This window comes from Denticeps clupeoides, chromosome 9 (genome assembly GCF_900700375.1).
Source record: "Denticeps clupeoides chromosome 9, fDenClu1.1, whole genome shotgun sequence".
In the NCBI taxonomy this organism is placed as follows: domain Eukaryota; kingdom Metazoa; phylum Chordata; class Actinopteri; order Clupeiformes; family Denticipitidae; genus Denticeps; species Denticeps clupeoides.
In genome coordinates, this window is record NC_041715.1 from 1,940,611 (window position 1) to 1,964,032 (window position 23,422).

Here is a 23,422-nt window from a genome sequence, read left to right on the forward strand (position 1 = left end):
AGACGAGGAGACAATCACACACCGAGACTAGCGCTAACTGCCTGTTCATTTCGAATGCTCTCACCTGCCCTTTTACGTTATTGAAACAGCTAGCATCTGGCAAGAACCAGACGCGGCCTTGAACGCGTCCTCCCACTCTTCAGGAGCACTCATCCTTCTTACGGGCCACCTGGCTAGCTTCGGAACCAAATGTCGGCATTATCTTTATTATACATGCTGCCTTAGGCTAAAACCCCACAAAGGGAATATTACCGCGTCCTTCGCTTTCTTCCTAATGGCCTTATTGTCCGGCAAGTTTGAAAACAGGCAGGAGAAAGCGATCCCAAGAAGAGGTCTGACTCACGACTGCATAACTTAAAGAGACGCGGTTGGACCGAGCTGTCGTGCGGGGCCAGGAGAGCGGCTCTGGTAAACAGGTTCTAATTACCTGCCATTAAGCCCTAGAGCCGGGACTCGACAAGAGTAATGGATGACTTACGTTCGGCTAAGGCTACGGATTAACGCTCATTTCGGCTACTCTGCCACATTAGCATACTGAGGCAAGAAGCCTTTGTTTCCATAGAAACGCCCATAGGAACGCCAGAGAAGTGAAAAGCTTCTCGGTGGGCTTCTGATGTGACGTGGCAACCCCGGATCCCAATGTGCGATCACATGCTAACGGCATCCGTTCCTCGGTTCTCTACCCCCTCTTTATCTCCTTCTCTCTTCCGTTCTTCGACTTTCTCCGAGCACTCCAAACTTTTAGCCGTGTACAAATTATTCAAAGTGGAAGAATACACCGACACACAAGCCTGCGGCATTTCTCTCCATTTTTATCGTTCTTAATTACGTGTTAACCGCTGTCGGCGTCGGATCAACTCATGACGGCCCCTCCCCTGGCTTTCATTTGTCCTTGTTTGATGCCCTGTTTAAATCAAGCTTTAATGAGGAGCAGGGGACTTGCGGGGGGGCCACGGATTCATCCGGACACCTTGCGTTGATCACTACGCTACTATAACGCGGAGCATAGCCGTCTGCACACAGGCTGGCCATCTGCTACCGACGTGCCGTAACGGAGCGGTCGCAGGGTCAGGCCAAATCGCCAACGCGTCCAGACACGGATGGACGAAGAGTCCATCGGAGACGCCGCCAATCGGGGTTCTTTTTCTCCCGAGTATATCTGCCACCTCCGACTGGGTTCCGTCTCTACGCGGGCCCGTGGCTAATCGGCGTCTGCCGCGACACGCCGACTCGTCATCAGGCCACGCGTGCGAAGAGGGGAGAGGAAATGCCAGAAGGCCAATGGGACCGTTCTAAAAAAACCAAGCAGATTGCCTGCGAGATGGATTTGACATTTGAGTTTTCTGCCGGATGTTGCGTAAGCGGAGAGCTGCAGAGTTTGGTGTTGGCGCTCGCTCAGCGGCCATATTATTAGAAACACCTACCGACGCTCCGTACCCGCATGCGCACACACACTTTGCACCCCGTACAGTAAAATGGCAGAGACGAAGAGCAGAAGATGGATGTGGAAGAAACATCTACATTTACATTTACATCAACTTACAATCAGAAGTTAGAGGGACAGTCCCCCCTACAGACACTCAGGGTTAAGTGTCTTGCTCAGGGACACGATGGTAGTAACCTGGTTTGAACCTGGGACTTCTGGTTCATAGGCGAGTGCCACCCTATACATATAGGATGGGATGAGAAATAAAGAGCTGCCCCGACTGACCGGGTAAGATGGACAAAAGGTGATCACAGGACGGAGCTGTCTCAGGTCACCGTAGAAGGTAAAGCGGTTCCTGAGAAGGAGGAGACCGAGGAACCGCGGTCCACTCCACGCGCGGCGAAGCACCCACTGACAGCAGGTGAAGAGCCCTCGCCGCCGAGTCGAAGGCGGCCTCCATTTCCCATGAACCCCGGCTGCTCGGGGGCCCCATTCGCCCACAAAGCGAGCAGCGGCAAGCGCGGCGGCGGTAAAAGGTCACGGCGGCTCCGGTAATAACCCGGGCCTGATTACACACACGGAGGGGACAGGGAGACAAGAGGAGCGGAGGAGTGACGGGGAAAATACTGACCCTCTGATGGCCGGTTACTTAGCAACCATTGTGTTTTTAGAAGAGTTTAATTATTGTCATTAAATGGTCCTTAATTATCTCTGCAAGAATCATCGAATCTAATCGGCTGTGTGTGTGTGTGTGTGTGTGTGAGGAAGGGAGAGAAAAAGGGCGAGAGAATAAAACTGTGCACGTGTAAGTGATCACAGCGATTATTATGGCTAATTATAGGTACCAGAAAGTTCTGTTATTCCTCCCTCACCAGGACCTGCAAGAGACACTCGGTTGACTAAAGCACCACATCAAGCTTATCTGATCCTGAGCATGTGTGTGTGTGTGTGTGTGTGTGTGTGTGTGTGTGCGTGCGATAGAGAACCAAACAGAAAAATGATGTGCTCATTCTCAACAAGGTAATATTCATATTTGCAAAATAAAAATGACACAGACAGCACAGTTAGATGCTTCTCATTATAATATCAAAGATATGAAAACCTGTGGGTGTCTGTTCCCATCGTCCATCATTTTAACTTCTCTGATGAGGTTAACAATTTTTTTTATGTTTGTTACATGGTTATTACTAGAAATAATGTAACATTGTATCTAGTTTTATATTAAAGGCAGAAGGGTAGATGGAAATAGTATTTATGAATCTGAATCCATTAAATGCCATGTGTTAAGCCATGTACACACACACACACACACACACACACACACACACACATACACTGTCCAGGCCATAGCAGGAATGAACACAATATGCTCAGACACGCTGGCCAGTCCGCAACTCAACACAGCCAAATAAACAGGAGTGTCCTCATCTCACACACACCAGCACCATATGGAGGAGTGAGTGTGTGAACAGCAGACGCACACACACACACACACACACACACATAAATCACACAGCAATTACACCTTACATGCTGTACACAGAAGTGCGCAGGCACACATACACACACACATGAACACACACACACACACACAGGCTCACTTACCTAGCTTCATCTCCATGGTGATGAGTTTATTCTCGGCAGGAAACAGGAGCCTGGGAGGCTTATCGGTCAGAGGAGCTGCGGAGAAGGAAGGAGGAGGCGATGAGGAACCAGGAGAGGACAGGGGAGCACAATCCTCGAGTCTGACTAATTGCCCGTAATTACACAGGGCCCTCTCGCCCCCTACTACAGGCCGAGAGCGAGACGGGCGGGGCCTTTCACTGCAGGTAAATCCATCTTTCCTGTAATACACTTCAAAACTTGCCAACAAATACCAACAAATACAAACTACATCTGATCAAAGTGATCTATTTATGGGAGAATCACACACACACACACACACACACATCCAGGAGGGGTGGAATGGGAGTACGATGAAACGCCTCCTCTCCTGCCCCCGGTACACGGTACGGACCGGAGAAAATTCCGGAAGCGGAAGCTGCTACAAAACGTCACCGAGTCACCGAGCGACCCTGAACCTGCACTTCCTCCAGCTGAACACAGAGCATGCTGGGTATTTCGGCAGGCTCTATGGAAATACGAATCTGCCTTCCGCCCTTACATTCGTAACAGATTACACAGTCATACATATCAATGATCCGCCTGGACGCAAACATAAAGCATTGTGGGTGACTGAACTAAGATGTATGATTTGTTGGCTCGAAGATGAATGAACATTTATTTCACCTAATTAAATAAGAAAATGATTTAACTGTAATGTGCATTACGCATGATTTTAAGCGAGATGTAATAATTCTGCAGCGAGCTGCGCCGCCGCTGCATGCTCACCGCTGAACAGGAACATTCCCATCATGCTTCAAGATTCGCGTCCTGCCAGTCACACAGCGTGAGGAACCGAGAGAAAGTGAGGGATGTCGTGATGGGGAGAGGGAAAAAACGACACGAGTAAAAATAAAAGACAGCAGGAGACACACACACACACACACACAGCTGAAATACCCACATACACTCAATCAAAAGGTACACACACACACACACACACACACACTCTGAAAAAAACGCATGTGCAAACACACACTCTAACAAGAATACCCACACAGGTGCACGCACACACACACACACACACACACACAGACACACTGAAATACGCATGTGCAAACACACACTCTTAACAAGAAAACCCACACAGGTGCGCACACACACACACTGAAAAACGCATGTGCAAACACACACTCTTAACAAGAAAACCCACACAGGTGCGCACACAGACACACTGAAAAACGCATATGCAAACACACACTCTTAACAAGAAAACCCACACAGGTGTGCACACACACACACACACACACACACTGAAAAACGCATGTGCAAACACACACTCTAACAAGAATACCCACACAGGTGTGCTCACACACACACACACACACTGAAAAACGCATGTGCAAACACACACTCTTAACACTCTTAACAAGAAAACCCACACAGGTGCACACACACACACACACACACACTGAAAACACATGTGCAAACACACACACTAAAAAGAAAGCCCACACAGGTGCGCGCACACACACTCTCTCCCCATGCCTCTGTCTTCGCTGTTGGCCGCGTTGTGCGTCGACAGCCTGCTTGTGGGAGTGTGTTACTGCTACAATTAACGCTCAGTCCCTGCCTTTCTCTTCCCTCTCGTAACTCGCGCGTACGTTCACACGTACTGTTCCCGAGAGCCGCCTCGGTTTCGGCGCGGAACAGGACATTCCTTCCTGAAGGCCGCCACTCCCATGCGAACGGCCCGGAAAAAGGGTCTAACACCGCATGAATACCGCGGTAAAATGTGACGCGAAGCCGAAACCAGACTGAAGGAAGAGGGATGTGACCTTTACTGACCCGAATACATTACCCATAATGCATTATTCTGCCCACAGAAACAGGAGAGAGAGAGAGAGAGAGAGAGAGAAGACAGGCGGGAGGAAGAATAATGATGTTCATGATCCTGATGATGAAGTATGGATTTTTCCTTATTCTGAGTACCGCTGCAGTGCATCAACACGTCGACCTTCCGCAGAACATTTAACTTCAGCAGCTGGGAGAGGGGAGGAGAGAGAAAATTTCACCAAAATTTCACCATCTAAAACTAAATTCCTTTCTAAACTAGAGCCAACTGAACGATCCTACAAAACCTAGCCCAACACACACACACACACACACATATGTGTTCAGAAGTCCTCGGTGAGAGTGTGTGTTTACAGTAGTGTGCTGCCTCCTGAAGGGAATAGTAATTAGCTGTTAATTAAATCATGATTACATCACTCTTTGCCCTGATGAAGTACCCTCTCTACATCTCCCTGACCGGCCCCGACGGAGGACGCATGTCGTAAAGCCTTTTTTTTTCTTTCCTTTAAAGTGACGGACGCGTCTACAACCGATCAAGCGGACAGGCGGAGTGAGGTCGATACCGGCATTTATGACTGAGTGCTGCTCGCGGCTGGAAATATTAAAAATGTCCGCCGCTCCTGGCACATGCCATTTATCATGCAAACGTCATCACTGATGTGCAATATCTGCGTGCATGTGAGTCTGTGCATGGTCCCTCACCATATTCTCAGTAAGCTATATAGATGATCTATATAGATATATAGATAGCCATTTGCCATATGTGACATAAGTCTAATAAGCCCAAAAAAATGAAAAATGGCCGACCCACATTCATGGAACAACTTTTTGATCTGCAGTCCTCACAATGAGTGCAGACCCGTTGCAAACATGGAAGACAAAGTCATTTCCACACAGCACAGGTACACGCGAGAAAACAAAAGAAGCAGAAAAAGATGAAACGTTCGCGGCCTCCTGCCCTTTTTTCACTGATTGAATTCATCTCGAGTGCCGCGCCCTCCAAACGCTCCGATCTCGCCAGGCTTTCAAGTTTCGCTTCCCTTTGGCCCCGTTACAGTTTTTATTCCTTCTCTATTCCCCGGCTTTTCCCCGGCTTCAGGACTTTCATTACTGACCTCTATTATGTCTAAATAAAGGCAGCAGAAAAGGACCAAATTCATTAAAAGATAAAATTAGTTCATCGTTTATCGGGCAGCGAGATGGACTCATTACATTAACAGATCTGACCTGTTCTGTTGACACTGACCAGTGTGTGTGTGTGTGAGTGTGTGTGTGTGTGAGTGGTTAATGAAGTCACAGTTGTAGCCTCCTCATGGACACACATGCCTCAGAACTACATTACCCAGAAGCCAGTGCGTGAAAGCAGGCTAATTCCACACCTCAGATTTCTCACGTTTGCTGCATTGGGCACGTTCACAACTGGCTTTTTATTGTTCGTAAATCCACGCGCTGAACATTCATCTTTAATACGCCTGTGTGACGATGTAAAGAGTATTGTCTTAAAGAGACTAGTTGTCACATGTGAAACACTGCAGCACAGCACACAGTGACACGGTGAAATGTGTCCTCTGTATTTAACCGTCACCCTTGGTGAGCAGTGAAAGTTTTTGAAAGTGAAGTGATTGTCACACGTGATACACAGCAGCACAGCACGCAGTGCACACAGTGAAATTTGTCCTCTGCATTTAACCCATCACCCTGAGTGAGCAGTGGGCAGCCATGACAGGCGCCCAGGGAGCAGTGTGTGGGGACGGTGCTTTGCTCAGTGGCACCTCAGTGGTACCTTGGCAGATCGGGATTCAAACCAGCAACCTTCTGATTACGGGGCCGCTTCCTTAACCACTAGGCCACCGGCAGCCATGACAGGCACCCGGGGAGCAGTGTGTGGGGACGGTGCTTTGCTCAGTGGCACCTTGGTGGATTGGGATTCGAACCGGCAACCGGGTCTGTTTCCTTACCTGCCAGGACAACCACTGCCCCCTATTAACACACACACACACACACACATAGACACACACCTCACCTGTGACAATGAGCTCGGTGGTCCTGCGCACCACGAAATCGCCCACCTGCAGCTCACAGGTGTAGTTGCCCATGTCCTCCTCCTGCACGGCGGAGATGGACAGACTGAGTGGGTTCTGCAGCACGGTGTCCCTCCACTCCTTCAGGTCACACTCCTGAAAGGAGAACAGCTCAGATGAAGACCATGCACCGATGCGGCGGAACGTAAAATAATATAGAATATAACATAAGCGTCATTCATTAAGGATGAACACAAAGTCCCAGGTTCAAACCCCCAGAGCGGGTCTCTACTGTCCCCGTCACTACAGATAATAAGACGCTCTGGATAATGGTAAATGCTGTAAATATGAGTTTGTAATACAGGAGGTGAAGTTGATGTGACCCGAGTGACTTTGATGCTGGATGGCAGGTGGTTGATACAGGTCACATGGCCACTGCTGCTCATTTATTGAAAGTTGAAAGTGAAGTGATTGTCACATGTGATACACAGCAGCACAGCACACGATGCACACAGTGAAATTTGTCCTCTGCATTTAACCCATCACCCTGAGTGAGCAGTGGGCAGCCATGACAGGCGCCCGGGGAGCAGTGTGTGGGGACGGTGCTTTGCTCAGTGGCACCTCAGTGGCACCTTGGCGGATCGGGATTCGAACCGGCAACCTTCTGATTACAGGGCCGCTTCCTTAACCGCTAGGCCACCACTGCCCCATTTACTTCGACGCAAATAGAGACAAATCTTCCTTCTATACTCCATTTTCTTTTAATTTAATCCCATCGTCTCCCTTAAACTCCAGGTTTAAAATAATCCCAGACCTCTGAACTCCGTTGAAAGTGATAATGGAAAAGAGAACACACACATGCACTGAACTGAGAGAATTAAAAACCACTTTTGTCTTAATTCAGCCTGGCCACACGTGGGACTGAAAGTGGGTTAAATCCAATGTCAGCGTGACCTTAATTAAAGTTCAATCCCGCACACACACACACACACACACACCTTGTACCACAGCAGGCGCGGCTCCAGTCCGGGCTGCGTGTAGAGCTGTATGTCGGGGCAGCCGACGTCCTTGCTCTTGCCGAGCTCCGCCTTGTCCGAGTAGCGCAGCTTGGAGTTGTAGCAGGGAGCGGAGTCGTTCTGCAGCACGGTCAGAGACATGGCCACCTTCACGCAGTACGTGGAGTTCCTGAAACACACACACACACACGCGAGACGTTTTTCTAGTGACAGGTAAATATTTGTCAGACTGTCACTTCAAATTTGAAATCCTTTGCAAGTTTTTGCCGGATTACGAATTTAGTCCAGTAGGGGGCAGATAAGGGCTGACATTCCCACCGGGCACCAGAGAGACTTTCTCTTATTTAATAAAATTCACGATTAACGTGAGCTACTTCGTCATCAATGCAGCGGCATGCAGAGGAGGCACCTCACGTGACGTCTGTGCTCTGGAGTTATTATGCAACGTCACTGCCATGACGCGTATTCACCTATGAACCAGGAGACCCAGGTTCAAACCCCACTTACTACCATCGTGTCCCTGAGCAAGACACTTAACCCTGAATGTGTCCAGGGGGGGACTGTCCCTGTAACTACCGATTGTAAGGCGCTCTGGATAGGGGCGTCTGGTAAATGCTGTAAATGTAAATGTATTCCTGCGCATGTACAGTTTTTATAACACTTGTGAAGTTGGACTGAAAGTGAAGTCATTGTGATACACAGCAGCACACAACAAAACATGTCCTCTGTTTTAACCATCACCCTTGGTGAGCAGTGTGTGGGGATGGTGCTTTGCTCAGTGGCACCTTGGTGGACCGGGATTCGAACCGACAACCTTCTGACTACGGGGCCACTTCCTTAACTGCTAGGCCACCACTGTCACCAGTTGCTGGATTCACAAAGGCAGGACTTTGGCCTAGGGGCAGTGACACTGCTCCCCGGGTGCCTGTCATGGCTGTCCACTGCTCACTCAGGGTGACGGGTTAAATGCAGAGGACAAATGTCACTGTGTGCACCGTGTGCTTTGCTGCTATGTATCACAAGTGACGATCACTTCACTTCACAATCACTTCACTTCACTTGCAGGCAGATGAGCACCAATGCTCAGCAGACGCAAGTCATGACACACAGAGGAAAAAAGTTCTTTTTTCTCTTCTTTTTACTTTCTTTAAGTGATTTCTCCCCAGCTAGTGGAACGAGAAGGAGGATAGAACGCTTCCTGTGATTGGGCCGTACTGTAGGTCGATTCCAACCTTCATGAACCGCGTTAGACTCTCCAGGGTTCAGTTTAATTGGAATAAACAAGGTTGGGGTGAGCGCACCCTAAGACTGGGAATATTCGATAGTTGGGCTCGGGCCACATGCAGACCGAAACAGAGATTTACACAAAGATCTGCAGATTTTCTTTTTTATTTAGAAGATGAAGCTCCACTCGACTCAACGCTTTGTTTGAAGGAAAACAACACACTGAACAGCAATTTCGTTCAAGACGAACAGAAAACTTGGCCAATTATTTACCTCATTTCATTTATTTTGGGGGATTTGCCGGCTCTATATTGTTCTAAGACTTTTAAGATTCTCTGTTCTATTATATTCTATTGTGGAAAAGAAGCATTAAAGCTCATAAAAGACCAAGGACAGCAGCCATGAGCACCGGTGTGCGTTTAGTTTGGGCTCAAGAGACTAAAGCCCCGTCCACGCGAGAACGTTTTTCTCTAAAACAGGAACATTCCTATCCAATCTGGACGGAAACCAGGCTCTTTTAGTGAAAACGCTGACCTTTAACCCCAAACACATGCTACCTACAGCAATGGCGGATAACGCGTCCGTGGTCGTGCTGCAGCAGCTAAAAGAAATCCTCTAACGCAAAGACGAGGCTGGAAAATAACGACGCGTTTAGCTAGAACTAAGGAGAGCAGGAAGTTACAGCGCCACCTACAGGTGTGGAGGGACGTGTGGAACGACAACATTTCAGATAACGCTCCCGTGAGGACGCAGGTACAAGCCGATAACCGCGTGGGTGAGGTCCTGGGGTCATGTGGCGTGTCACCTCCCATGATCCTCAGCAGCCACCAAAACCCGCCACATCTCTAGTGGAGGTGTGTGCGTTTGGAGCCCCTCCGAGGTCAATTCCATTAATTCGCGCCGGATTCTTCACCGGCCGCGTATTTAAAACAGCTCAGCCTCGCTCGCCCTGCTGCCAGGTGAGAGAGGCCGAGGGGAAAAAAAAAACTCCCACAATGCCATTCTGCCTCAACGCCCACGCACGACGAAATGCTAACCGACTAGCTCTGCTGTTGCTATAGAAGTTGTGACATGAATAAAGACATGAAGCAGATAGTGAACATCTGTTTAACACACACACACACACACACACACACACAGACACACGGTTGTGGAACAGTGTTGTGCTGCATGGCTCTTTGTAGCCGACATGACGGGGAGGTGATCAGATACGACCTCGGGGCAGACGGACGCGGCAGCCAATCCCGCTCCCCGGAGCTCTCGTGGCCTGTTTAATATTCGTGGCAGCGCCCCGCGGCATTGTGGGAAGCTGTCAGCGTGATTGATGGGTGGAGAGAGAGCTCTGCTCCGTCCTCTGCTGTCACTCACGGCCCTCACACTCACTTTTACTGCCAATAAGTGACTCGCGCCCAGTGAAGTCGGTCCAATTACGGGCATCTGTGTCCGTGTGTGGACTTGGACGGACAGGAAGAGGCCACGGAGAGTGTGTGTGTGTGTGTGTGTGTGTGTGTCACCTGTGTGTGTGTCACACGTCTCACCTGAGCACGCAGGTGTAGAGGCCGCTGTCCTGCCGCTCCGCCGGCCGGAACCACACGCTGTCCTCTTCCTTGCTGAGCCGCGCCCCGTCGAAGGCGATGGGCTCCTCGTAGTCGGCGTGGCCCTGCCCGCCGCCGCCGCCGCTGCGGTACCACATCAGGCTGAGGCCCGCGCCCTGCGCCAGGCTGTGGTTGGCCCTGATGTAGCCGTAGAACAGGGCGCAGCGCACGCACACCGGCTCGCCCTCCAGGGCGCGGTACTGCAGGTAGTCCACCGACCAGTCAGTACAGCCCTCCACTACAGGCGGGGAGAGAGGGAGGGGGGAGCAGAGTGACGGCAGTGTCCTGGTGAGTAAAGTCCCGGGTTCAAACCCCACTTATTTCAACTGTGTGTCTGAGCAAGACAGCCTTTACATTTACAGTAGTTACCAGACGCCCTTATCCAGAGCGACTTACAGTCAGTAGTTACAGGGACAGTCCCCCTCTGGAGACACTCAGGGTTAAGTGTCCTGCTCAGGGACACGATGGTAGTAAGTGGGGTTTGAACCCGGGTCTTCTGGTTCATAGGCCAGTGTGTTACCCACTAGGCCACCACCACCTACATTTATTTCCTACATAGCCCAAAATCACATACATTATGTCTCACTTGACCCTTCTGCACACACAAAAAAACTCGAAGAAACGAAGGGTAGAGTGAGCCTGCAGGTGGTGTCAGTGCAGGGTTTGTCCAATAATTGATTGTCCAATAAGAGAAAAAGGCCTATAGTTGTAGAGGTGGCGATGTCCAAAATGTAGTCCAGTGTCACGGTGTACAATACGTGTCCATAACGATGCTGTAATGACCCTCTGGTTCGTTTCATGCCCTCAAGTCCTCCAGAAAACACTTAACCCTGAGTGTCTCCAGGGGGGGACTGTCCCTGTCACTACTGACTGTAAGGCACTCTGGTTAATGCCGTACATGTAATTGAAAATGTAGATGGGTAGAGGAAGAGCGAAGGTGAGGAGAAATTTGGAAGATCGTACTGCCCTTGATGGGCTAAACAATCAGGCCGGAAGTTTAGGAATGACGTTGACCTTTGACCCTTGGCCCAAAATCGAATCAGCTCATGCTCGAGAGAGGCTGTGCAAGCTGTAAGGTGGCCAGGAAACAGAGAAAGAGAGAGATGCAGCGTGGGATGTGTAGGATTGTCCCCGGGGGAATCTAGGAATCCTAGTCGATTGATTCTCCAACAGATGGATGTTTAGGCCAAAAGCCAGGTGGAGGTGGTGAACATGGGTGGCCTAACAGTCAAATCAGGACGGGAAGGGGATGTTGTTCTTTGTTTAGCTGGTTTGAGATTTGGGGTTACTTCTGTACCCTACTGCACCAAGGTTTAGGCAGGAATAGAACAGAACGTGACTAGAGGAGAAGAAAGGCCCCAGCCTGGGACTTCAGGAGAAGGTAAGCCCATCTTTTCCTCTGATTGGGTCTGTTTGCATAGAACATCTTTGTGTTTGGGTTAGATGGTTGCACTTCTGGGTCTCCTAGTTGGAAGTGTGTTTGGCGATCTGGTATCAAATTTGTATCAACTTTGCATCATTTGTATGATGTGTGTTCACATTTGAGAAGCTTTGTGTTGGAAGCCCTTCCTCACTCCCGTGAGACTTGGTGCTCCTGGCCTGTTGCTATGGTGACACTTCACCCACCCTCTCTAATTACCCACTGACTAATTAAGTAACATTCTGTTAATGAGCTGGTGTGTGTGTGCGTGCGGGAACTCCAGAGGCGTGCTCAGTGTCGAGTAATTAACACTCCTAATGATCCGAACAGACTCAGTGAACCACAGGAGGCATAACTCCTCCAGCTGCATGCAACAATTGATTCCTGAATCAGCTAATGAACAATTCACAGGTGCTGACTGTGAACATGGCACTCCAGACCCAATAAATGAACAGATCCGTCCCCAGATTCAAACTGTGAGACCGGACTCTATAAAAGAAATGATTCAAAACACGACTCAACAAATGCAAAAATCTCCCTTCAGGTTAAAAACATTACACATGACCCAACTAATCCCTGCTTTCATGCATAACATCATTCACCTGACTCATCAAATGAACGACTCACTCAAACGATTCAAAAGGGATTCCCCCAATCAAATAAACAAATATCTCTGCTGATTACAAAACATTACTCTCCAGAATCCATTAATTAACAAATTAAGTTTCAAAACATGACTTGGCAAATGAACAAATAACTCAAATGATTCAAAAGCGTATTCTCCTGATCTGACAAACGAATCGCTCTACTGATTACAGAACACGACTCAGTAAATGAACAACTCATTTGGCTGATCCAAAACACAATAACATGCCCTGACGGACAATCCCATACGCTCCAGACCCCAAATGCTACTCCCATCCCACAGGCAGGTGTGTACAGGGATCTGCACTGACCTTGACTGGGTTGTGTGTGTGTGTGGTGGGGAGAACACAGGAAGAAAGCGACTACCGTTAAAGCTTGCAGTTGTGTTGCATCATGCTATACATACACACGGACATACACACAGTTAGCACATATGCTACACAGCTAATGAGTACGACGCCTAATGAGGGAACTAATGCACGATGTTTTTCTGCTGGAACGTCCCAAGTGGAGTGACGGTGCGGGTGCAGGTCCATGACCAGGTTCTCCACCCCTGCAGTGGAGAGCTGTCCGTGGTGCTGAATGGGGCATGAAGAAGTCTCCATTTCACTAATTCCAGGTTCTGATCCCCTGGGTGCTGGGTAAACTGTACACTACACTACAGTACAATAAATATCAACAGCAGCTGATATTTAAACATGGTGCATCGTGAAGAGGGTTCAGACTACACACACACATACCAGAACAGTCTGTTCAATATCATTTTGGCAGCATCTAACTGTCATTAATCATTAGTGACATAAAAGATGCAATTCCATACTAACTCTCTTTATCTCTATGTCTCTCTCTCTCACACACACACATACACACACTGATTGTAAATCTAAAGTAGAGTTTTGAGGCCCAAAGAGACTGAGGAGGCCTGCAGACCCCCCTGCCCGGTAGTCCACACCGACGGGTCAGACTCCATCATATCCCACAGCCATCACTCCAGAGGTCCCAATCAATACTAATAAACGTAGTGCTACACACACACACAAACACACACACAATACATTTCATTCAGAACTGAGTGTATATGTGTTCCTGCTCTCTCCACTAATGACTAGCGTGGCCTTCATCGGAACAGACAACCAGACACTGATGGCACAAGACATCAACAAAACATGAACCAATAACATACAGGATACCTGATAAGCACAGCAGATAGGTATCCAGCAAATACACATGGGTCACACACATACACCACCGTGCAAAAGTTCAGGGCCATTTGAAGATGAGCTTTATTGTCATTTCAGCTACATGCATGTTAGGCGGTACATAGTGAAATGAAACAATGTTTCTCCAGAACCTGGTGCTACATGTGACATTTAAACAACGTTTCTGCGGAACCTGGTGCTACATGTAACATTTAAACAACGTTTCTGCGGAACCTGGTGCTACATGTAACATTTAAACAATGTTTCTTCGGAAACTGGTGCTACATGTAACATTTAAACAACGTTTCTTTGGAAACTGGTGCTACATGTAACATTTAAACAACATTTCTTCGGAACCTGGTGCTACATGTAACATTTAAACAATGTTTCTGCGGAACCTGGTGCTACATGTAACATTTAAACAACGTTTCTTTGGAACCTGGTGCTTCATGTAACATTTAAACAACGTTTCTGCGGAACCTGGTGCTACATGTAACATTTAAACAACGTTTCTTCTGAACCTGGTGCTTCATGTAACATTTAAACAACGTTTCTGCGGAACCTGGTGCTACATGTAACATTTAAACAACGTTTCTTTGGAACCTGGTGCTTCATGTAACATTTAAACAACGTTTCTGCGGAACCTGGTGCTACATGTAACATTTAAACAACGTTTCTTCTGAACCTGGTGCTACATGTAACATTTAAACAATGTTTCTTCGGAAACTGGTGCTACATGTAACATTTAAACAATGTTTCTTCTGAACCTGGTGCTACATGTAACATTTAAACAACGTTACACACTGACAAAGTGACAGTGTATGAAAGACAAACTGGTCGACATAAATTGCAAACAGGGGACACAGGCAGTGCAAGAATAACATTTAACAAAAAACATGTAGACAACAATGAGACAGACTAAACTAAACTAGTGATATAAAGAATAAATGTGCAAAGTAAAATAGTGCAAATACTGCTGAGTAAAATGGAACAGTGCATTAATAGATAATATTACAATATAACATTTAGAAATATCCTCAGGCAGAAAACAATAGTTTTGTCCAAAATCAAATTTAAAAATTCCAATCCAGTTCAATTACTATTTGCTATTAATACAGTTATAATTTAAATTTTTCATTTTGAATGGCAGCTTATGTAAAAGTATTTGCATATATTTATAAAGCTATGTCTTGCACAACTAAACACCCAAACACCAAAGATTTCATAAAGAGGCATTTCATGATTAATATATGAAATTTGTCTGGGATTCGAACCGGCAACCGTCTGATTACGGGGCCGCTTTTCATATTTGTGTGTGCATGTATGTGTGTGTGTGTGTGTGTGTGTACAGGATGTGCTGATTTTTATTCTTTAAAGATGAATGCAGTAATAAATAAATAAATGGTGAGAGAAAGGCTGAATAATCCTGTTAAACATCAAACAGCCCTCAGCAGCCGGATCTTACAGCAGCGGGAACGTCTGCGGGCAGCTAACGGCTACTAAGTGTGTGTGTGTGTGTGTGTGTGTGTGTGCCCGTGTATGACACACATATGGAGTGACATAAGGGGAACCTGATCCAAACTTCACTGTGACGCTTCAATGAGCTGAGAAACAGAAAGGCCATTTGTCATTATCCTCATCATCAAGAGAGACCACCACACACACACATACACATACACACACCTTATCCTCTATCGGCGTAAAATACAGCCTGTAATCTCTCCGTGTGAGAACATCAGAACGTGCCCAGCGGGGTTTCGCATTCAGCCATTTCCACGGCAGGAGGTCTGCAGCAGAGAACCAGGACAGGAGCCCACCTGCTAAAAGCTGCCTGTGCACTGGGGATGGGGTTACGCGTGTGTGTGTGCATGTGTGTGTGTGTGTGTGTGTACATCCTATTTATACCCAGTGTGAGCTACTTTCTTCCCTCTTCCCGCACTGTACTCAATATATCAACATCAGGATAAATGGTCATAAAGCTCTTATGGATGGTCACAACCGCGCAGATCCAACTGATCACTCCTGTCCTGAAAGTAACTAATACATAACAAAATAAAGAGCTAATGATTTCATATCTTTGATATGAATAAGTGCCATTCTGTACATCCCCGTGACATCGTTTCATAACCGGCAATTTCACACGGGTGGGCTATGCAATAAGGTGAATTGCATTGCACCGCATTTCATAATCGTGTGGTTATTAAACTGATAAAATTAGGTAGTATTTGGGCACAGAATGTGCCATAAATTACAGTTAAAACCCCAGTTCCCCCGTGCATGTCAAGTTTTCTACTGCACGCTCGTGTGTGTGTGTGTGTGTGTGTTCATATCACGCGCCGCCACTAGTGAGAGAATCCAAGATAAGTGAACACCCTCAGAACACGTGTATGTTCATGTGGTGTCCATGGCAACCACTGGAAATCCCTCACACACATACACACGTGTATGGCCAAACACACACACACACACACAGACGCTGCACTAAGCACTTCCAGCACCGGCTGCAAAATGCTACTGTACCGGGGCGCAAGGAGTCATTCCTGATCGGAAGGCCGTGCATTCATTACGAGCGCGCCCTGAAAATGCCAGACTCGCCGGGCGAGCCGTTTACCGCCAAGCAGCGTCGGTGAAAATGTTACGAAAGAGACACAAAATCTCCATAAGTCACGCACCCCAGCGCCGTATTACATCCACACACCAGCACGATTAAATACGCCGGCATTCATAAATCACGCGTATCGGTTCCAACAAAATGCCGGCAAACAAATGAACAGGCTACGGTTGCCTAGTGACGAAGCCACCTTGGAAAAAGACGTAGCAATTTAAATGAACGTAATCCCGTCGCAGTAAGTTTGAACCTTGACCTGTGATTGGCTGAGAGCAACGGCAGCCATAACGTGACAAGTTGACAGCTGCCGGGATTGGCTTCCGCTGGAGAACCCGACCTTCGTTGTGGACCTGGCCAACGGTTTGATGGGTTTTGAGTTCGCCTGCGGGCCAGTTTCAGTTCTCCCCTTCTAGTTTCCCCAGTTTCCTGCCATCGCGCCCGCTTCTTTATTGTTTAAATAAATCGTGGTTTTCGTTGCGGTTAAATAGAATATCGCACCAAGATAAATGGTGCAACCTGAATTAAACAAGTTTTAAATAAATATAAAGATAAAATAAAGATAAAATTTTTTCACACTTTTATTTAGTCGAAAGGAACTATGATGTTGAGTTTGTTCTGTTTAGTTGGTTTTGTGTATATTATACTTCTGCCAGCTCCTTTTACAAATAGAAGACAAACGTTGTTATGTAATAATGACGAAAGTGTATACGTTAGATTCTCTCTCGAACCACACAGACGTATATATAATACGTATAAAATTACTGATACAGAAAGAATGACATTTACATTTCTGGCCCTCAGCCAGAGCGCCTTAGTAAGTAGGGACGGGGACAGTCCCCCCACTGGAGACACTCAGGGTTAAGTGCCTTGCTCAGGGACACGATGGTAGTAAGCGGGGTTCGAACCCGGGACAGTGACAGTGCAGTGAGTGTTTTGACCCCCTGGTGGTAAATTGTGGTTCCAGGTGACGTGGTAACTTGACGTGGTGAAGTGTGAATATTAGCGGCGGCGCTCGGCTCCGCGTAAGGACAAAGTGAAGACAAAGTGAAGTGATTGTCACTTGTGATACACAGCAGCACAGCACACGGTGCACACAGTGAAATGTGTCCTCTGCATTTATCCCATCACCCTGAGTGAGCAGTGTGTGGGGACGGTACTTTGTTCAGTGGCACCTCGGCGGATCGGGATTCGAACCGGCAACCTTCTGATTATGGGGCCACTTCCTTAATCGCTTGGCCACCACTGCCCCTGGACGTTCTTTCTCCCCCTGAAAGATGCAGAAAATGGCAGCGCGCACTTCTAAAATGGGAACGATTGGATTTGCATGGTGGCAGGCCGGCGAAGTGCAACACACACACACACACACACACACACACACACACACACACACACAGAAATAACCAACACAGCTTCAGCTATTTCTCAGCATTCATGTTGAATTGAGGAGATCGTCCGTGTGTGTGTGTGTGAGAACATCAGCTGGAGATCCTGGTCTGATGCCAGCGCCGCACAGCTGCTGTTTCCTGGGGAAGAGCGGCGACCGGAGGCGATCCCCGATGGGGGCGGCGGGTTAATTTAGGGGGTGCGGTGACGTGTCAGGGGTCGCGATTGGGGATTAATCTCCCTCCGCCGCTCGCCACCCTCCATATTAACGGCCGGTCACGTGACCACTCTGGGCCGCGTGGGAGGCGGCTGGCTGCTGCTTTTCATGCGGCTGCAAATTACGGCAAGTCAACGTGAGTCATGCTGGAGAAGAAAAGCAGAATTCTCACACCTCCCTTCCCTCCCGCCGAGAAGAGAGGAGGAGGTGGAGGAGAGGAGAGGAGAGGAGGAGGGAAGAAGAGGGCAGGAGAGAAGGAGAGGAGAGGAGGAGGGAAGAAGAGGGCAGGAGAGGAGGAGAGGAGAGGAGAGGAGAGGAGGAGGGAAGAAGAGGGCAGGAGAGAAGGAGAGGAGAGGAGAGGAGAGGAGGAGGGAAGAAGAGGGCAGGAGAGGAGAGGAGAGGAGAGGAGAGGAGAGGAGAGATAATAATCATGGTACTGAACTGAATTCCCATTTCCATTATTCATCTCCATTATATAAAAATATATGTCAAAGGTCAAAAATATATTAAAGGTCAAAAGGTCAAAACTAAACAGCACACAGCAAGCTCCTCACACGATGGGGAAGGAGGCGCAGAAGCGAGGCATTTTAAAGATAAGAATGTTTATTGACGTAATAAAGAATGTCGGCGTGACGGCCAAAAAGAACAGAAATAATAAAGAACGAAGTAAAGGTGTAAAGCAGCAGCGCCCACTGGGTGGTCTGGGTGGGCTGGGCGTGTCTCTGCAGGCGGGAGTGGGCGTGTGTAGGAGGGTGATGGCCTGCTGGGGAACGTCCGGGCAGAGGGGTGACCGGAGCTGGATGGAAGGCACGTTCCATCAGCTCCAGCCCTCTTCCTCCTCCTCGCGGTTGGTCTCTGGAAGTGACCCGTCTGGAAGTGGACCGTGGGCGCCCACCAGTCAGCCTACAGCATTTACCAGGCGCCCGTATCCAGAGCGACTTACTGACCGATTGACGTCTTCAGCCTCTGCGTTCTCCCAGTCGACTTGACCGCTGGAGAGGATGGTGCAGAATTCATGGCTGGTCAGCGCGTGCACGGTGAGTGAAAGTGACTGTATTTAACAGCAGTGGGCACCATGACAGGCGCCCGGGGAGCAGCGTGTGGGGACGGGACCTTCATCAAGGGGTGGTAGAAACCTGGTGGGTAACACACTCACCTATGAACCAGAAGACCCAGGTTCAAACCCCATGTGCTGCCATTGTGTCCCTGAGCAAGACCCTTAACCCTGAGTGTCTCCAGGGGGGGACTGTCCCTGTCACTCTGGATAAGGACGTAAATGTAAATCAAGTGGACCTCAGTGGCACCTCGGCGGATCGGGATTCAAACCGGCAACCTTCTGATTGCGGGGCCGCTTCCTTAACCGCTAGGCCACCGGTGCCAAGGTGGGGGTGTGCGTACCCCGCGCCATCCTCCCACGAAGCCTCCTTGCTGCTGACCTCCCAACCACTCGCACATAGTGTCACGGATCACCGCGGGACCGGTCACGCGTCGCGTGGGGTCATACCCGCGGGGGTCCCGGCTAATCGCGCTGTCGGGGGGCCAAAACCAAGTCGAGGTGGGTACGGGTCCACATTAATGCTGCATTCTCCTTCCTTTAAAGCAGTGTCAGCGCCACCTGATCCGGGTTCTGCTGCCAGGCCGATTGGCCAAATATAGAATTGTGCATCCATCACTGGCATTTATTCTAGTCTTCACAAACTTCGTTTGCCAATTTGATGTTTCCGCACATGAAAAATTGAAGTAATTCTATCAAAAACAGATCGGTTCAGGGTGAATTTCACTGCGCGTGATGTCCTGTTATAACTATGCATGTGGCGAATAAAAAAAAATCTCATTAGTAAACCTGAACAAAAATGAATATTGGAATATTAGAGGCGTCATTTGTCACTATGCTTTTCAGCACCCCTTCAGCACCCCTCTCTCATTGGCCAGTTGAAATGCAGTGTCACCGGATGTCGGTCGCGTGTCAGGGTTAATCAGCACGGGGCTCAAGGGAGGAAATTGAACCTTTCCCCTCCCATTTCCATGGATACCACATCAGAAATAACTATACACAAATTATATGTGTGTGTGTGTGTGTGTGTGTGTGTGTGTGTGTGTGTCCCTGACCTTTTCCCATACTCAGAAACCATGGCAACGGGAGGTAAGAAGTTCAAATAGCGAGTAGGTGACTTGTAGAAAAGAGGGGCGGGGCCTTTCAGGATTACTCAATCAAAGTCTTCCACCGATCAAATAAAGTCGAGACGTTTCTTTTCTTCGCAATTTTCCGTCACTACTTTGCAGATGAACCGCATGCAATTACGCCGTGACACACACACAAAAATTTAATTCCTCTTACCGTGAAGGGCTCAGCAAGCACAGGACGAAAAATGACATTTCTTTAATCGTCTCAGTATAAGACTGTGCGCCTGGTACGGGCGGAACTTGCTCTCACCCTCTTTGGATCGTAAAATCTCTCTGTAGACAAATAAGAGTCTTTTGATTCCGTTCATCCTCGCAAAACGCTTCAGATTCCGGAAGATTCTTTGCACGGCAAATTAACGGATCTCGAGCGTGCCAGGCTTGTTCAGAAGTGCTCCAGATTTCAACCACGAAGTTCAAATTACGTTCAGGTGGTAATTAGCCTAGCGGGTAACACACTCGCTATGAAGACCCAGGTTCAAACCCCACTTACTACCATCGTGTCCCAGAGCAGGACACTTAACCCTGAGTGTCTCCAGGGGGGGACTGTCCCTGTAACTACTGATTGTAAGTCGATCTGGATAAGGGCGTCTGGTAAATGCTGTAAATGTAAATGTAGGTGCCACTGTGCAGTAAAGCCGAAGGTCTTTTGCAGCCAAACCGGGGTTTGTTATTAAAAGCGTTTGTTCCAGAACCTTCCCTCGGTTTTCTGGACCACCACCATTTCCTGACGGTTCTCACAAACACTACAAACTGAGAAAACGATCATCTACTTGCATGAATTATTACATTTCTTTCAGCGTGCCAGGAAGCTGCGGTTGATCTGAGGAGTCGGGGAACCTGCATCACCCGACCTTTACCGGCGAAGCTCCGTAAAGCAACTGACATTCTCCGCAACGGTGGGCAGCACGCGACTGTGCTAACACCGCACACCCTCGGATAGATAGGTGGACGGTGTAGTGCAGGAGAGTGGACGGTCGCCATGGCGATGGGGGAGATGATGACAGTAGTCAGGGTTACCGCGGTATTTCGGGCTAATAAAGTAACAGTGTGATCAGAGAGCGGGGGAGAGCGTCTCTGTCATTAGCGCCAATTAAACGGCACAGAAATCTCCACCCGGCACTTGACCCCGGGCCGATTCGGCGAGGACCAACCTCAACGCCGGCGCTTTCAGACTGGTTTTAGATGCCACTAATGGCCGCTGGAGCTCTGTTAACGCACACAAGCACACACAGTCGCTGCATGATTTACCTCCTCATGATGTAAACTAAGGATTTACATGCTTATTAAAGAACCCAGAAGCCATCAGGTAAAAATGCCCTGGTAACCGTTGGTAATTCCAATTTTCTGTATTAATAAACGCATATTTACTTAACTTCATTCTTTGGTGTTAAAACCGTCGTGACCTTTAGGGGTGTTAATCTCACAATCGATGCATCACATGGATGCAGAGCAGAACATAAAAAAAAGTGAAGTGATTGTCGCTTGTGATACACAGCAGCACAGCTAATGGTGCACACAGTGAAATTTGTCCTCTGCATTTATCTCATCACCCTGAGTGAGTAGTGGGCACCATGACAGGGAGCCCGGGGAGCAGTGTGTGTGGGGACGGTGCTTTGCTCAGTGGCACCTCGGCGGATTGGGATTCGAACCGGCAACCTTCTGATTACGGGGCCACTTCCTAAACTGCCAGGCCACCACTGGATTGGGATTCGAACCGGCAACCTTCTGATTACGGGGCCACTTCCTAAACTGCCAGGCCACCACTGCCCACCACCCACCACCACCATAAGATTAATGACGTAGCGCCGGTAGTGACTGTGGCGGCCTGATCTGAGTACAGCGCCGCTCCGGGTAGGAGCAGGAGCCCATTGAGACATGCTGTATGTGATTATGGGCTGTATAAGACATAAATGTTGTTTCTGTTGAGTTCGGCCGCGTCTTCCTTTTACCTTCAGAGATGGAGGGACCAGGCGAGCAGTACTGGAGGAGTATACGAGGTGCAGTGCGAGGTGTAATAAGGGCTGTGAGGGGCATGCGAATTTTCACTGCTGCATTCAATTGGCGTCGACTGACGCTGTTTAACGCTTGTCGGTGGGACAAACTGCTGGTTCAAAATACTGATGCTGGCCTACAAAGCCAGGAATGGAGTAGCACCATCCTACCTCACAGCCCTTATTACACCTCGCACTGCACCTTGTATACTCCGAGCCTCCAGTACTGCTCGCCTGGTCCCTCCATCTCTGAAGGTAAAAGGAAGACCCTCATCTAGACTCTTCTCCGTCTTGGCCCCTCGGTGGTGGAATGAACTTCCAGCTCAGTCACTGAGCACCTTCACACGGCAGCTCAAGACCTTCCTCTTTAGAGAAGATTTAGATGAACTTGTAACCTTCTTCTCGTCTGACTTCTGTATAGAAACTAGAACAGAGTGAATAAAAAGATTGTATTCATAGTTGGGGGTCCTAGTGAACCAGAACTGACCACTTCATCCATGGTGACATGGAAGCACGTTGTAAGTCGCTCTGGATACGGGCGTAAATGTAAATGCATCACGATACGTCGATTACTGACAATCATAGTCGAATCGAATCGTGAGACCAATGAAGGGTCAGGCCTCTAATGACCTTCATCTCTAAAGCCAGTGTAGACCGGATGAACATTATTCCTGCGTGAGGATGCGGTGAACCTGCCCCGGCCAGAACAAACGGCCCTTTATTCCTCAACGCGGCTCCCACGCACCGATCTTCACCGGCGGTTCTAGACAGAGGGATTACCACCAAGCCAAAAAGGGCCAAACAGAGCAGAACCTTCAGCACAATGACGCCAGAGCCAATCAGAGCGCGGCCTCGTCACAAAGGAACCAATCGTGGGGGGTTCGGCTGGCTCGCCACCAACAGACAGTCGCTTCACAGTTTGAACAAAAAGAAAAAACAAAAAAATCCCCCCTCTCCTCTCACACACACCGTCACACACGCGAGCGAGACACCTGTGACTTTGCGGTGACTTTGACAGATGGCCGTCCACGGTGGCC

The 23,422-nt window shown here is 48.5% G+C and overlaps 1 protein-coding gene across 3 annotated transcripts in view; it reads right to left on the reverse strand.

Moving 5' to 3' along the window:
• Positions 1-23,422, reverse strand: part of il1rapl1a (interleukin 1 receptor accessory protein-like 1a) — a 42,596-nt gene that overhangs the window by 8,975 nt on the left and 10,199 nt on the right. For all 3 annotated transcript variants that reach the window (XM_028992352.1, XM_028992350.1, XM_028992351.1), the window contains exons 3-6: positions 10,682-10,976; positions 7,902-8,088; positions 6,906-7,059; positions 3,032-3,106 (exon numbers count right to left, since the gene is read on the reverse strand). In XM_028992352.1, the coding sequence (XP_028848185.1) occupies positions 3,032-3,106; positions 6,906-7,059; positions 7,902-8,088; positions 10,682-10,976 (711 nt within the window). The remainder of the gene's footprint in view (positions 1-3,031; positions 3,107-6,905; positions 7,060-7,901; positions 8,089-10,681; positions 10,977-23,422) is intronic.